General features: G+C 44.6%; 1 protein-coding gene across 1 annotated transcript in view; it reads right to left on the bottom strand.

Annotated features, from left to right (window-relative positions):
- The window catches only part of RNF17 (ring finger protein 17), a 1084608-nt gene that overhangs the window by 551348 nt on the left and 519027 nt on the right, over positions 1-14233 (bottom strand). The window contains exon 19 of the mRNA XM_029603155.1: positions 8304-8424. Within this exon, the coding sequence (XP_029459015.1) occupies positions 8304-8424 (121 nt within the window). The remainder of the gene's footprint in view (positions 1-8303; positions 8425-14233) is intronic.

Raw genomic sequence — 14233 nt, 5'->3', positions numbered from 1 at the left:
GACCCCTGTGGACGCAGGGATCATAGCATGCTGAGCATGCACAGTGCACTCAGTGTCAGTCACAGCTTTTTAGAAACTTTGACAAAAAGTTTTCCATCATAGGGCTCCATTACCGATGTCACCCATATGTGAGGACTAGCATCCTGCTTGTCCTGGGATAATATCAGTTTCTATAATTAGTGTCTAGCTCAAGAAAGTTGGTTAGCAAAGAAAATTTAGCATATGATCATGTCTATGGGTAGGACAGTTTATGAACTGATTCCATCAGTCTTGGCATAGCATCTAGAAATGTTTGGGCAGTAAAAAATTGGTGTTTCATCCAAGTGCAGATTGAAATCACCAGTGACAAAGATGGTTTTTTTTTTTTTTTAAATCCACAGGTAAGGATGACAATATTTCCAATAAAGGGGAAAGATCATGATTTAGGAGTCCTGGAAAACAATATAATCAAACAAATTAACCACTGAAGTTAAAATAAGTAATGCTTTATAAGGACTCTTAATACTGATTTGAAGTTTCCTAGGATGCAGGGCCATTTTGATTATTGCCAGAAGGCCTCCACCCCAGCGATTCAGTCTGGGTTCAGATATTGCTGTATAATCATCTGGACATATCTTAAAGTATGACATTATCTGTATCAGTCAGCCATGATTCAGAAATTAACAGTCAGTTGCTTGGACTGAATTATATCATAAACAATTGTTTGCATTAATAACTAACAAAGCATGGATGCCATGGCTAAAATTGACACTGAATGTAAACCTATATTCTTCAGAAAGCACGTCTCCATTGATATAGCAGATCCTCAGAGATAAGATGAAAAAGCAAAGGAGGGTTTAATAACCATTGGTTGTTAAGAATTCAATCTCCAAGAATAAATAAAGTAAAAAGATAAGGATTTACACAGTGGTACACAAAGAGGCATACCCCTTTGTCGCACTCCAAAGGAGCGCGCTGCACTGGTGCACAGCGCTTCCGCTGCTGCTCTATCTTTCTTGACCTGGCACCCAGATGATGTCGGTAAGAAGCGTGGCATTCAGTCTTAGCTGGCCAAGGTGGGCTGTAATAGTCGGGAAATATATATATTTTTAAACTGCGAATCTGTTTTGGTATAAATTGTATGGAAATGGAAAAGCAGACTATAAATCAGAAAGTGAACACTTTGAAGATTTTCCTATCTTGCTCTACCTTTAGAGTGCTGACACCAGGTTTTGGCAACATCAGAGGAGATAGAGGACATTCTTCACTGCTGAAGAGATTACTACGGATGTACTCTGCGCCTCTGGCAACCAGTATGGCATGGTTAAGCCAGGGAGGCACAGCGCACCTCCAAACATGAATAGTGAAAAAACTTTCTGGCTCTCAGTCATATACAGAAGAGACGCATGGAAGCATCAAAGTTTCAGCTTGAGGCTAAGCACAAACACCCTTCAGCTTCTTGCTTGGATGCTCAGAGCTCTGGTATCAGCTTCAGCAGTTTGTATTTTTGAAGGGGGCAGAGGGAGGAGGAAGGGAGTTATATTTCTCTCGGATCCTGGGCCTGTGCTCAAACCCAGGAGCTTAAAAGGTTTGAAGGTCTTTTTGGCATGGCCTACTCGCCATTTGTCAGTGTGGTATCATGTTTCTTGGCTTCAGCCTTCCAACTGCTTTAAGGAGCTGGATTCCAGTTCACGTGAAGGCCCTAGTTGACCACCTCTGGCGTCGAGAGCCCTAAATAGGCCAAGTTTTCAGGATATCCACAATGAATCTCTCTCCTCTCTCTATATATATATATATATAGATATAGATAGATAGTAGTGTGTGTATATATGAGAGTGATTTGCATACAATGAAGGCAGTGCAATGTAAATCTCTGTCTTGCATATTCTTTGTGGATATCCTGAAAACCTGGCCTATTTGTGGATCTTGAAGACAAGAGGTGGCCACCCCCTGCTATGGGCAGCTTCCCCCCCCCGGAGACATTTATAGCAAATCCTGTGATGTCGGGTAATGGACATTTTTCTGCTTGCACTGACAACACAACCCAACAGAACTTGAACGAAACAGCCAAACTGTTGGACGTAGCCAGGAAAATAAATGAAGCAAAATCAAATGAACATTTTTTTCACAGAGAGTTCAAAGAGAAGACAAAATTTGACCTAGTGACCTGTTGGCATGGCCAAACTGAAGATAATTGTGAATCAGTTTAGACAGACTGCTGGCAGATGGAGACAGAACAACTGATTTGTTGATGTCACTCTGTATAGGGTACTGTGAAGTCTGCAGCATTTCAGCATATAACTATGGAAGTAAAACACTTTAAAACTTGACCCTCCCCCACAAGTAGGAGAGAAGATATACCCTTAACAACCAGTGAAGATCCTAAATCTATAATTGTTTCAAACACTGACAAAAAACATAAAAGTAGCAGGACTATGGCTAGAATGGGCAGGATCCTGACTGATGTGGTAGGGCCTCAAGAAAACTGGTAGGCAAGACAACTAATTTCTCCTCCTTATTGTCCCACCAGACCAGTCCAGAGCACATGTAATGTATACAAGCCATCATTAGACAGGGAGGTAGGCAGTCAAACCTGCCTTCAGGACCCCAGCCCCAGCGAGAGAGTCTAACTTCCTAGCCTGCAACTCTAACTAGTAATCCTTGGAGAATTTGCGAGGGAGCAGACGTGGCTGCCCTGCAGAATCTCCTTGGGTAACACTGACTTGATCCACCCCAAGATGTTGTTCGACCCCTTGTGGAGTGAGCCTGAAGACCCTCAGGTACTAAAAGATCCCTGGAAAAGAAAGTTGAAACAATATCCTCCTTAATCCATCTAGATATGGGAACCTTAAATGTCACATCCCCTCTTCTCTGATCACCAAAGAGAACAAACAAATGATCCAACTTCCTAAAAGAATTGGTCACTTTCAAATATCTGAGCAAGGTTCTTTTAACATTCAACAAATGAAGATCTCAACTTCCCTGATGAATTGCACCTCCTGAATGTCGGACGTTCCACAGAATGGTTCAAATAGAACAGGGAGACCATTTTTGGCAAAAAGGAAGGGACCCACATGAATGGAAACTCCAGCCTACATAATCTTCAGAAACAGATGTGCATGTGATGGGGCCTGTATTTAAGAAATATATCGTGCCAAAATATAGCCACTAGAACACTGCCTTCAGTGTTAGGTCCTTAATAAATGCTCTCCTAATGAGCTCAAAACAAGCTTTGCATAAGGCTAGGAGAAAGCAGAGCTGCTTACCTGTAAAGAGGTGTTCTCCTAGAAACAGCAGGATGTTAGTCCTCAACACATGGGTGACACATCGGATGGAGTCCAGCATGGAAAACTTATGTCAAAGTTTCTGGAACTTTGACTGTGCATGTCCAGCATGCCCTAAACCACGAATCTACGTGGAGGCCCTTCTTCAGTCTCAAACATAGGAATTACGATTAAAATAAACAAAAGAAACCCAACTTCGCAGGGTGGGTGGGCACGTTTCGTGCAGACTAACATCCTGCTGTCCTAAGAGAACACCTGTTATAGGTAGACTATTTTCTACTAGGACAAGCAGGATGGTAGTCCTCACACAAGTGAATCCCTAGCTATAGGCTGCTCCCCAAAACAAAAGGGGACCAACAAGCACCAACAAGGTGCCAATGGCACAATAACCACAGTGCTGTTGGAAACAGAGGGGGAGACAGCCTGACCCAAAAATGGGTCCTAGGTAGGGAGAGTTAGGTTCTAAATCTCAAAGAGAATGAGCCTTAACATGCCCCCAAAGATGCAGTTCTGCCTGGGCATAACAGAAGGAGATGCAGTCCACTAGCCAACTGGATAGTGTCTGTTTGGCAACGGCAAATTCCAACCTATTCCTGTCAAAAGAAATAAAAGTTGGGTGGACTGTCTATGGGCTTCTGTCCACTCCAGATAGAAGGCGAAGGGCTCTCCTGCAATCCAAACTATGCAGTGTTCATTCGCCTTGGTGCGAATGGGGCCTGGAAAAGAACGTTGGCAGGATGATTGGCTGAAGATGGAAATCCGTCACCACCTTAGACAGGAACTTATGGTGCATACTTAAGACTACCCTGTCATAATAAATTTAGGATAGATGGATAGTCACTAAGGCCTGGATGCTTGCTCACCCTTGCGCGCTGAAGTGACCGATGGCCAAAAATATGACCTTCTAGGTCATGTATTTTCAGATCACAGGAGCACAGCGGCTCAATGGGAGCTTTCAGCAGCTGAGCTAGCACCATATGATGAAGTCCCAAGACACTGCAGGGGGCTTAGCAGAGGCTTCAACTGAAGCAGGCCCCGCTATGAAATGTACAGCTATCGGCTGTCCAGAGAGGAGAGTACCATCTACACCTTGGTGGTATGCGCCAATGCATTGAGATGAACTCTTAATGGAGTTGGTCTTCAAGCCAGCCTCTGATAGGTGTAGAAGGTAGTTAAGCAGTTTTGTGTGGGGACAGGAGAATGGATCTAGGGCTTCTGCTCACACCGCATCAGAAACCTCCTCCACTTCAGTCCATAGGACTTTCTAGGGAAGGCTTTCTGGAAGTCACCAAGACATGAGACACATCCTCAGAGATTGAGCGGCTGCAGAATTAACCTCTCAACATCCCAAGCTGTGAGTGACCTGGCCTGGGGTTTGGATGCCGCAGCCTGCCCCTGATCCTTCGTGATGAGATTTTGGGGAAGTCCAGATCTGTCTCAGCCAAAAAGGGGCTAAGAGGATCATAGTCCTTCGGTCCTCACGAAGCTTCAAGAGAGTCTTCTGTAACCAGAGGAATCTGAGGATACGCGTACAGAAGAACCTTGCCCAGTGGCGGGCAAAGGTTGTCCAAGGTTGGTTTGCCATCTACCTGTACAGGGAGAAGAACTGAATCGCCTTCCTGTTGCAGGAGGATGCGAACAAGTTCACATCTGGGTTTCCCCAGAGGTGGAAGATTTAGTTCACTAACCCCCTGGTCCAGAGACCACTCATTGGGTCTGAAGGCACAACTCAGCTTATCCACTATCACGTTCTCTGTTCTGGCCATGGCTCTGAGTACCATTCCATGGGACGGGCCCAGGACTAGATCTGGACCACTTCCTGACAAAGGTATGACCCTGTGACATACTACATTGCAACTTGGTTGTCTGGATCAGAACAGTTTTGTTGGACAGCCAGTCTTTGAAAGCCCACAGCATGTACCTGATCGCCCGGAACTCCAGGAAGTTGATCTGACACCGTGCTTCCCAGCGGACCATAGGACCTAGGCACAGATCCCCTCTGTATGAGCTCCCCGCCCCAAGGTGGACACATCTGTGGTTAGAACAAGTTGGGTAGGGTGATTTTGGAAAGATATTCCCCATTCCAAATTTGAGAGAACCTGCCCACCAGAACAAAGAATCCCCGGAGAGACAGAGTGACTCGGATGTGAGCCTGGAGGTTATGTGTGGCCTGGTGCCACTTGCGACCTAAGGGTCCATTGGGCTCTGCACATGTGTAAGCGTGCCAAGGGAGTAGTAACATGGACTGTTGCGTCCATGTGGCCCAACAACGTCAACATGTGCCAAGCTGAAACCTGCTGGCTGTGTTGAATCACTGCCGCTATGGATGCTAAGATAACCACCCTGGATCATAGCAGGAAGATTATTGTCTGAGCAGTGTCTAGCAGGGCTCCTATGAAGTCCACTCAAGGAGACGGCTAAGATGGGACTTTGAGTAGTTGATGGAACCCTAGTGACTCCAACACCCAGATGGTCAAGCACACAGACCGATCGGTCCCTGTCTGAGAGTTGCTCTTGACCAGACAACCGTCCAAGTAAGGGAAATCATGCACTCCCAGCCTGCAGGGGTGCCCATCCCCCATGGCCAGGCATTTTTTGTAGAGACATGTGGGGCCGGTGCTAGCCTGAACAGCAACACTCTGTACTGGAAGTGCTGTTTTCCCACAAACCTGAGATACTTCTTGTGACCTGGGAAGATCTCGATGAAAGTGTAAGCGTCCTTTAAATCGAGAGAGCATAGACAGTCCCCTTTTTTCAGGAGGGAAATCAAGGGTGCCCAGGGAAACCATCTTGAACTTTTCTTTTTGAGAAACTTGTTCAAGGCCTTCCGGTCTAGGATGAGATGGAGTACTCCTGTTCTCCTTTGGAATCAGGAAAGTACCAGGAGTAGAATCCCTGCCCTCTTTGCCTTGGGGGACAGGTTTGACCGCTCTGGCTGTTAAGAGGCCGGAGAGCTCCCATAACAGTACCTCCTGATGTGCTTACTGGCCCCCAAATTGGGTACGGGAACAATTTGGCAGGACACCCAATAGGTTCAATTGGTACACTTGATGAGACGATGGACAGAACCCCACTGGTCCGAGGTTTATACTAGGCCACCAGGGGTCCAGCATCAGGGGTACACGTGGCTGGCTTATGCTCCCCTACAATCCAATCAAAACCCCATCCCTTGATTTGGCTGGGGAGCCATCTAGGGCTTGGGAGCTCTCTGCTGCCTGGGGCGGCCATGGAGCTCACCCTCTGTGAAAGGGAGTGAGGGGCTGGAAGATAGTACTTCCTCTGGACGGTAGAAAGACTTCCTCCTACCCTGCCTCGCAGGCTTCCTGATAGAGGATGGTGGGTCTGAGGTGCTGGTGAAGAGTTTGCTGGAGGGTCTCATGGTGATCCCGGCAACTGGGCCATCATGTCCCTCACCTTATCTTCAAAGAGATTTTCCCCTGTACACGGCAAGTCAGCAAATATTTCCTCTATCTCCAGTCAGAGATCAGAAGCCCACAGCCATGCCATTCTGCAGGTGCCGATTCCCGCTGCAGAGACTCTCTATGCCATATTAAAACATCATAGGGTTGAACCAACCTTTTATTCTCCAAGCCCTGATGCACCAGCGATAAGAAGGGGTCTTGCTGCTGTTGAAGCAGTTGCTCGGCCGGACTCTGCTTTTCAACTCCTCCTCAAAGTTGCCCATGCCAAAACCGACTGGGAGGCAAGAGTAGCAGCCAAATCTTCCTCAGATCGCAGAGATAGATCAGTGACTGGCATCAGGACTAGTGGAGACCGTCGCAGACCCCTGGCATTGATGGAGGATAGGGTCACTTCAGAGGCAGCAAAGAATGAGCCAGCGCCTTCCCGTGCCCAGCACCGTGCATCAAAGGTGACTGGTGGCGATGCTTCTGCGGCTTTCCTTCTGTGCTCGGCCTGGGATTCCCCAGTGCCGAGGTCAATGACCCCAATGCCCTCAACCTGGAAGAGACAGATAGGGGCCAGTCCCTGCGCCCCTGCCAGCATCGACCCCAAACAGAAGGCCCCGCTGATGTCGATGGCTCAATGCGACTCCAGATCCATCGGTGCGAGATGCCAATGCAATGGCTTGGCCTTCCTCTACCCGAAGAGTTTCTACATCTTATTGAAATGTTCCCTTAAGGTTCATCTGGGCGCTCATGTGGCAACCCCAAATGTCATGCGATGCCCCAGGCAGAGGACATACACCTCGTGGGGGTCTGTAATGGTCATGTCCTTGGACTCTGGGCATCGACGGAAACTGGACGAGGCTATAATGAACGAAAAGGGGGAAATGAGGGACTGAGACAGTGGGCGGTTGATGTCGATAGGCACAGAGGCACCGCCACCACAGGGGGAATGGAAGCGAAAATAAACTTACTTAACTGCCGAAAAACCTGACTGAGGAGTCTAAGGGTAACAGAGGGAACTGGTGTCACTGAAACATGGGAAAAAACAAAAATTAATCAGTGGAAAAGTTTTCCAAGGCAAATTCTTAAAGAAAAGTCAAGAGCTCATTTAACTGTGAGGCGAATGCTTCAAGGGAAAAAAAAAATAAAGACTGAAAAGGCACCCCGCTTGGACAGGTATGGGGCATGCTCAATATGCACAGTCAAAGTTCCAGAAACCTTGACATAAGTCTTCCGTGCCAGACTCCATCCGATGTAGTTACCCATGTGTGAGGACTACCATCCTGCTTGTCCTAGGAGAACCAAATTAACATCCTGTCCTACAATGGGTAATACAATCAATTTAGAATTTGCAGAATGCAGAAGGTAGCTAAGATTTAAAGAGGTATGCTTTTAATCCAGAAAAGGATATTTTTGCATTTCTCAAATTCAGGTAAAAAATTAATTACATCTTATTTTCCTTAGTTATGTGTTATTTTCATGTAGTTTTATTTCATATTAATTATATAATTTAGCAAAATCATCACATATCAGAACTAGTTCCAGGACACATTACATTATTCTATAATCTAAAACTTGATCACCTACTTTTTGGGTGACCTTTATTTCTACATATTTTAAAAATCATACTTACCCTGGAATATAGCATGCCATGTTCTCTTTCACCAATTTAGTATTGACACTTGGTGTCAACTTTCCAGGTGTTTCTTCAGAGTCAAATAGCTCAACTGATAGCATGTTGTCTGGTAAAATACCTAGGGTAAAAATGAAGAAGAAGCAATTTTTTTCCTGTATTAATTGAAAAAGGATAGTTATATAACATTTCAGGATAGATTTGTAAGAAATTAATTAGTTTTCACTTTGGCAATGTTCAACATGATGCAGACATGAACCGACCATCAGCTGACAATGACAGGACAAATCAATGGCCACAGCCTGGCTAATTTGATGAATTCAGGGTGGCTGGGTGGGAGTTATGCATGCAGCTGGCTATTTTTTTTTTTATTTGGGTAGGTGGGTGGAGAGATCTGCCCAACTCAGCTGCCTACAGCAGGAAGTTTAACTTCTGCTCTGACCCAGGAGTTAAACTTCCTGTGGTTAAAAAAAACAAAAAGCAGGTGCTTACGTGTAACAGGTGTTCTCACAGGACAGCAGGATGTTAGTCCTCATATATGGGTGACATCATCAGGTGGAGCCTAATCACGGAACACTTTTGTCAAAGTTTCTAGAACTTTGACTGGCACCTACTGGGCTTGCCCAGCAATGCACTGACCCTGCATCCAGCTGGTATCCCCCTTCAGTCTCATCTTATAGTAAAAAGTATGTGTGAAAAAGAAAATAAGAAAACGTAAACGAACCCAACTCCGCGGGGTGGTGGGCGTGTTTCGTGAGGACTAATATCCTGCTGTCCTGTGAGAACACCTGTTACATGTAAGCAACTCTGCTTTCTCTCAGGACAAGCAGGATGGTAGTCCTCACATATGGGTGAGTACCGAGCTGAGGATGCCCAAACAAAGCACCAAATGCACCCAAAGACGTGCAACAGGCACAACAGGGGTGCAAATTTGGTTAGGAGGGCATCCTGAACGGTTGGTGGAAGGATGTTGGGAAGTTAAACTAAAAACAAGTTGTGTAGAATAGACTGGACAAAGATGGAATCCTGTGTGCCAGCCTTATCTAAGCAATAATGGGCTGCGAAAGTATGGAGAGAACTCCAGGTAGCAGCCTACAAATATCAGCAAGTGGAACCGAACGGAGGTGCGCTACTGTCGCCATGGCCCTGACCAAGTGTGCTTTTACAAGGTCTTGCAGTGGAATGCCTGCTTGATGGTAGCAAAAAGAAATGCATTCCGCCAGCCAGGAGGAGAGGGTCTGCTTCCCACAGGATTTCCCAATTTGATGGTATCAAAAGATACAAACAATTGAGTGGATTTCCTGTGGGTTGACGTAGCAGACCAGAGAGAAAGCTAGAGCACTTTTGCAGTCCAGAGAATGCAAAGCCTGTTCTCCTGGGTTCAAATGGGACCTGGGAAAAAAGGTAGGTAGGATAATAGATTGGTTAATATGAAATTCCAACACTACCTTCAGCAAAAATTTAGGGTGTGTGCGGAGCAATACCTTGTCGTGCACAATTTTAGTGTAAGGGGGGTAGGTAAATAATGCCTGGAATTCACTAACTCTGCGAGCGGACATGATCGCAAGAAGAAAAAACTACCTTCCAGGTGAGATAGCGGAGATCACAGGAGTGAAGAGGCACAAACGGAAGTTTCATGAGCCATCCCAAAACCACATTAAGGTCCCAAGCAGGGGCAGGAGGGAACAGTGGAGGTTTTAAATGGAGCAAGCCTCTCATGAACCGTGATACTAAGGGTTGTGTTGAAATAGAGACATCTCCTATACCCTTATGGTATGCAGACACTGCACTAACATGCACTCTGATAGAGGAAGTTTTTAGGCCTAACAGAGGTGCCAGAGATAGTCCAGGAACCTTGCAGTGGAACAAGTGAAGGGGTCTATGGACATGGAAGTGCACCAGACTGTAAACCTTTTCCATTTAGAGCAATAAGACCTTATCACTGAAGGCTTTAGTAAAGGCACCAGGACTCGGGAAGGTTAAGAGGTTGGAGTATTAACCTTTCAACATCCAGGCCATCAGAGACAGAGCCTGGAGATTGGGGTGACTGAGGTACCCTTCGTTCTGAGTTATTAGAAGGGGATCCTTCCCCAGAGGAATGTGCCGGCGTACTGATAGGTCCTGAAGGATTGGAAAACCACACCCAGCATGGCCAGTGGGGAGCTATCAGGATCATTAATCCCTTGTCCTGCCAGAGCTTGACAAGAGTCTTTGAAATGAGAGGAAGTGGAGGGTACGCATAAAGGTGACCACTGGCCCAGGAGAGGGAGAAGGCATCTCTTGGTGCGAGTGGTCACTGCGAATGAGAGAGCAGACGTCTACTTTGTGGTTGTGGACAGACGCAAAGAGGTCTATGCGAGGGTAACCCCAAGCGTTGGAATATCGTGTCCGCTATGGTGTGGTTGAATGACCATTCGTGCTGATGGAAAGTGCGACTCAGCCTGTCCACCAAAAGATTGTCCACTCCCGGCAAGTAGATTGCTTTGAGATACATCGAACAGGAAAGTGCCCATGCCCATATCTGTGCAGCTTCCTGACACAGGAGGCAGGAGTCCATTCCCCCTTGTTTGTTGATGTACCACATCGCAACCTGATTGCCGGTTTGAATCAGGATGGCTTTGTTTGATAGGGCACATCTGATCGCCCGTAGCTCCAGGAAATTTATCTGGTGTTTGGCTTCCTTTAGAGACCAGGTTTCCTGAGTCTGCAGGTCACCTAATTGTGCACCCCACCCTAGGTTGGAAGCGTTTGTAAGAATACCCAGCGCTGAATTGCACCTAGTAGATTGATAGCACTATGATAACTAAACTTACTAGAGAATCAGCCAGCACAGATGACATCATTCCTGGGAAAAAGGAAGTTAATTTGGTCTTATTTTCTGCTAATTTTATTTATTTATTTATTTGTTATTTTTATTATACAGAGTTTCATGATAGGAATCACATCAACCCCGGTTTACAATTAACGATGTGAGTAAAGGCAGAGAGTAACAAAGTAAAGAACATTTCCCAATACAAGAACAAATATAGTATGAAACTTAACAAATATTATAACAATATTTTGGATGTGAGAAAGTTACAAAAAACATGGAAAAATAACTTGGATATGAAAGGGGGAAGAATTGTAGAACGACTATAAGCATTTTAACCAGCTGTATCAATTAATAAATATGTATATTATTATAAAATGTAGATGTGTAGCAAAATGATTAGATAAGATATTGTTGTGAAGTATAATAAAATGTTGCTGTGACTGCGTGTGAAGTTAGTGGGATTTTTTTTATTATTTTTTTTTTTTTACAGTTCCTAACTTTTGTGTTTAATCCAGATCTGGGAAAGCTTTTTTAAAAAGCCAAGTTTTTAGTCTTTTCCTAAAAGTTGGAGCGCATGGTTCTTGTCTTAAGTCCGGTGGGATGGAGTTCCAAAGGATTGGACCTGCTGATGAGAGAGCTCTTGAGCTGTAGGATTTATGATGGTAGGTTTTGGCATGTGGAACCTGTAGTGATTCTTTGTAGTGTTCCCTGATGGGTCTGTCTGATGTGTGTTTTTTAAAAGGGATTTGTAGGTCCAGTTGAGTGTGTTGATGGATGTTCTTGTAGATAATCATGATGGTTTTATACATAATTCTGAAGTGGATCGGTAACCAATGAAGGTCTTTGAGGATGGGGGAGATGTGGTCGATTTTCCTGGAGTTTGTGAGGATTCTGGCTGCTGTGTTCTGTACCATTTGTAGAGGCTTGGTGTAGGAAGCTGGGAGGCCTAGTAGAAGAGAATTGCAATAATCTAGTTTGGAGAAGATTATTGCTTGCAGGATTGATCTAAAGTCATGCGCATGGAAAAGTGGCTTTATTCTTTTCAGGATATGTAATTTGTGGAAGCAGTCTTTGGTAGTTCTGTTAATGAATGGTTTGAGGCTAAGACGATTATCTAAGAAGGCTCCTAGATCTCTTACATGGGTGGTTTGTAGGAGTGTTGGAGGCTTTGAAAGTGTATTGTTTTCAGGTGCTATAAGGAGATATTCCGTTTTCGACGCATTGAGGACTAGGTTTAGGCTGTTGAGGAGGTGTTTGATTTCTAGTAAGCAATTGTCCCAGTATTCCATTGTTATCGAGATTGATTCTTTTAAAGGGATCACAATCTGTACGTCGTCAGCGAAGAGGAAGTGTTTCAGGTTTAATTTTGTGAGTAATTGACAAAGTGGTAGAAGGTATATATTAAATAGAGTGGGTGACAGGGAAGAACCTTGTGGCACCCTTCTGGTGGAGGGGTGATATTGGGATTCTGTATTATGTATTTTGACCCTGTAACCTCTGTTTTCCAGGAAGGTTTTGAACCATGTTAGTGAAGTAGCTGTCACTCCAATATTTGCCAGTTGTTTTAGCAGGAGGTAATGGTTGACGGTATCAAAGGCCGCCGAGAAGTCAAGGAGGATTAGTAAAAATGCTTTGCCTTTATCGATTCCGGAGAGGAGGAAGTCTGAGAGTGAAAGAAGTAGTGTTTCTGTGCTTGCAGCTTTTCGAAAGCCATATTGGTTTGGAGACAGAATTCCGTGGTCTTCCAAGTAGTTGGAAAGTTGAGTGTTCACCAATTTCTCCATTATTTTGGCTATGAATGGAAGGTTGGAAATAGGGCGGAAGTTGTTGGGATCATTTGGATTTAGATTCGATTTTTTTAGGAGGGGTTTGATTGAAGCTGTTTTTAGCTCATCTGGGTAGATACCCTGGGATAGTGAACAGTTTATAATTTCAGCAAGTGATTTTGATATAATATCAGGAATGATAACAAGAGGCTCCTGCCCATAGGAAGAGCACACACACACATGCTAAAATGAATGAACCCTGATGAAGACATTTTCATGTCGAAACTTGCGCAAGTCGGGATTAATTCAAGACTTTCTAAAGCTAAGTACAGCATATCTATTTCTGACGGTTTGCATGAATAACCAGTAGTACGTTTGTACAGAGATAAGAGGATGGAAACAAATCAATAACTAAAGGATTAAAAAGTGATATTTACTGAAATTCAATTCTCAAAGATTTTTAAACAATTTGTTAAAATAAAAAATGGAGGTTGGAGGATGTGTTTATGATTAAAGCGTTAAAGGCACCAAGGGGGTTGCCGTATACATTATATGAAACCATTCCCATCTCCAAAAATTTTTTTTATTAAATTAAAAAATTGAGTTGATTTTCAGTGAACATCTAAGTTAAATATTAACACCAAGCATTGATTGTGGTACAAAAATGTATTGATTGGCTATAAGGGAATGGGCGGGTTTTTGGAGACATCTGTTAATTGGTTGGACCGACACCCTTATATTGCTGAGCACACACGTCAGATCTTCGAGCAGATTCTGTATTATACACCGTTTGCTTTGTATTTGCTTCTGCTCCTGGAGGAATCCCCGCCTTCCTCCATAAATAAAACCTCTACTATTATAACTTTTTGGAGCTGGTATTCATTGGGTTAATTAGTCAGAGGTTACCGCCATTAACATCTGGTGGCCCATACGGGGATTCCCAGGAGAGACTTCACACCCCTCTTCCTGTGTGTCACCGGTTCCAGTAGCCGTGCGGAGGCTGCTTAAAGCTGTCGGCCATAAACCAGGGTACACTATGGGTGAAACTGCGGACGGTTAGCAAGTACTCAGAGTACAAGCAAGGTCGTTGACAGGAGTCCAATGGTTGCTAAGTTACTGGATTCGTGATTAATAGTCCGGAGGCCAGATTTTGGCTTCATCCTTCCAATTCAGGACTCTGATTGCAAGGTGAGGCATTCCATTGTTTGGTATGTATGAGACTGGATTTTTAAGTTTAAGTGTTGATGTTCAAGTTTTTGCCTGAGTTTTTTTTCATATTTCATTTGCTGCTGTTCAGATTAGTGAGCTTACTAGGTCCTGCGAACTTCTGCCTTTTGTAGGTGGAGTCTCTG

The sequence above is a fragment of the Rhinatrema bivittatum genome, chromosome 5, assembly GCF_901001135.1.
Source record: "Rhinatrema bivittatum chromosome 5, aRhiBiv1.1, whole genome shotgun sequence".
In the NCBI taxonomy this organism is placed as follows: Eukaryota; Metazoa; Chordata; class Amphibia; order Gymnophiona; family Rhinatrematidae; genus Rhinatrema; species Rhinatrema bivittatum.
Note: the sequence above shows the minus strand (reverse complement) of the source record. Positions and strands in the feature narration are given on the sequence as shown.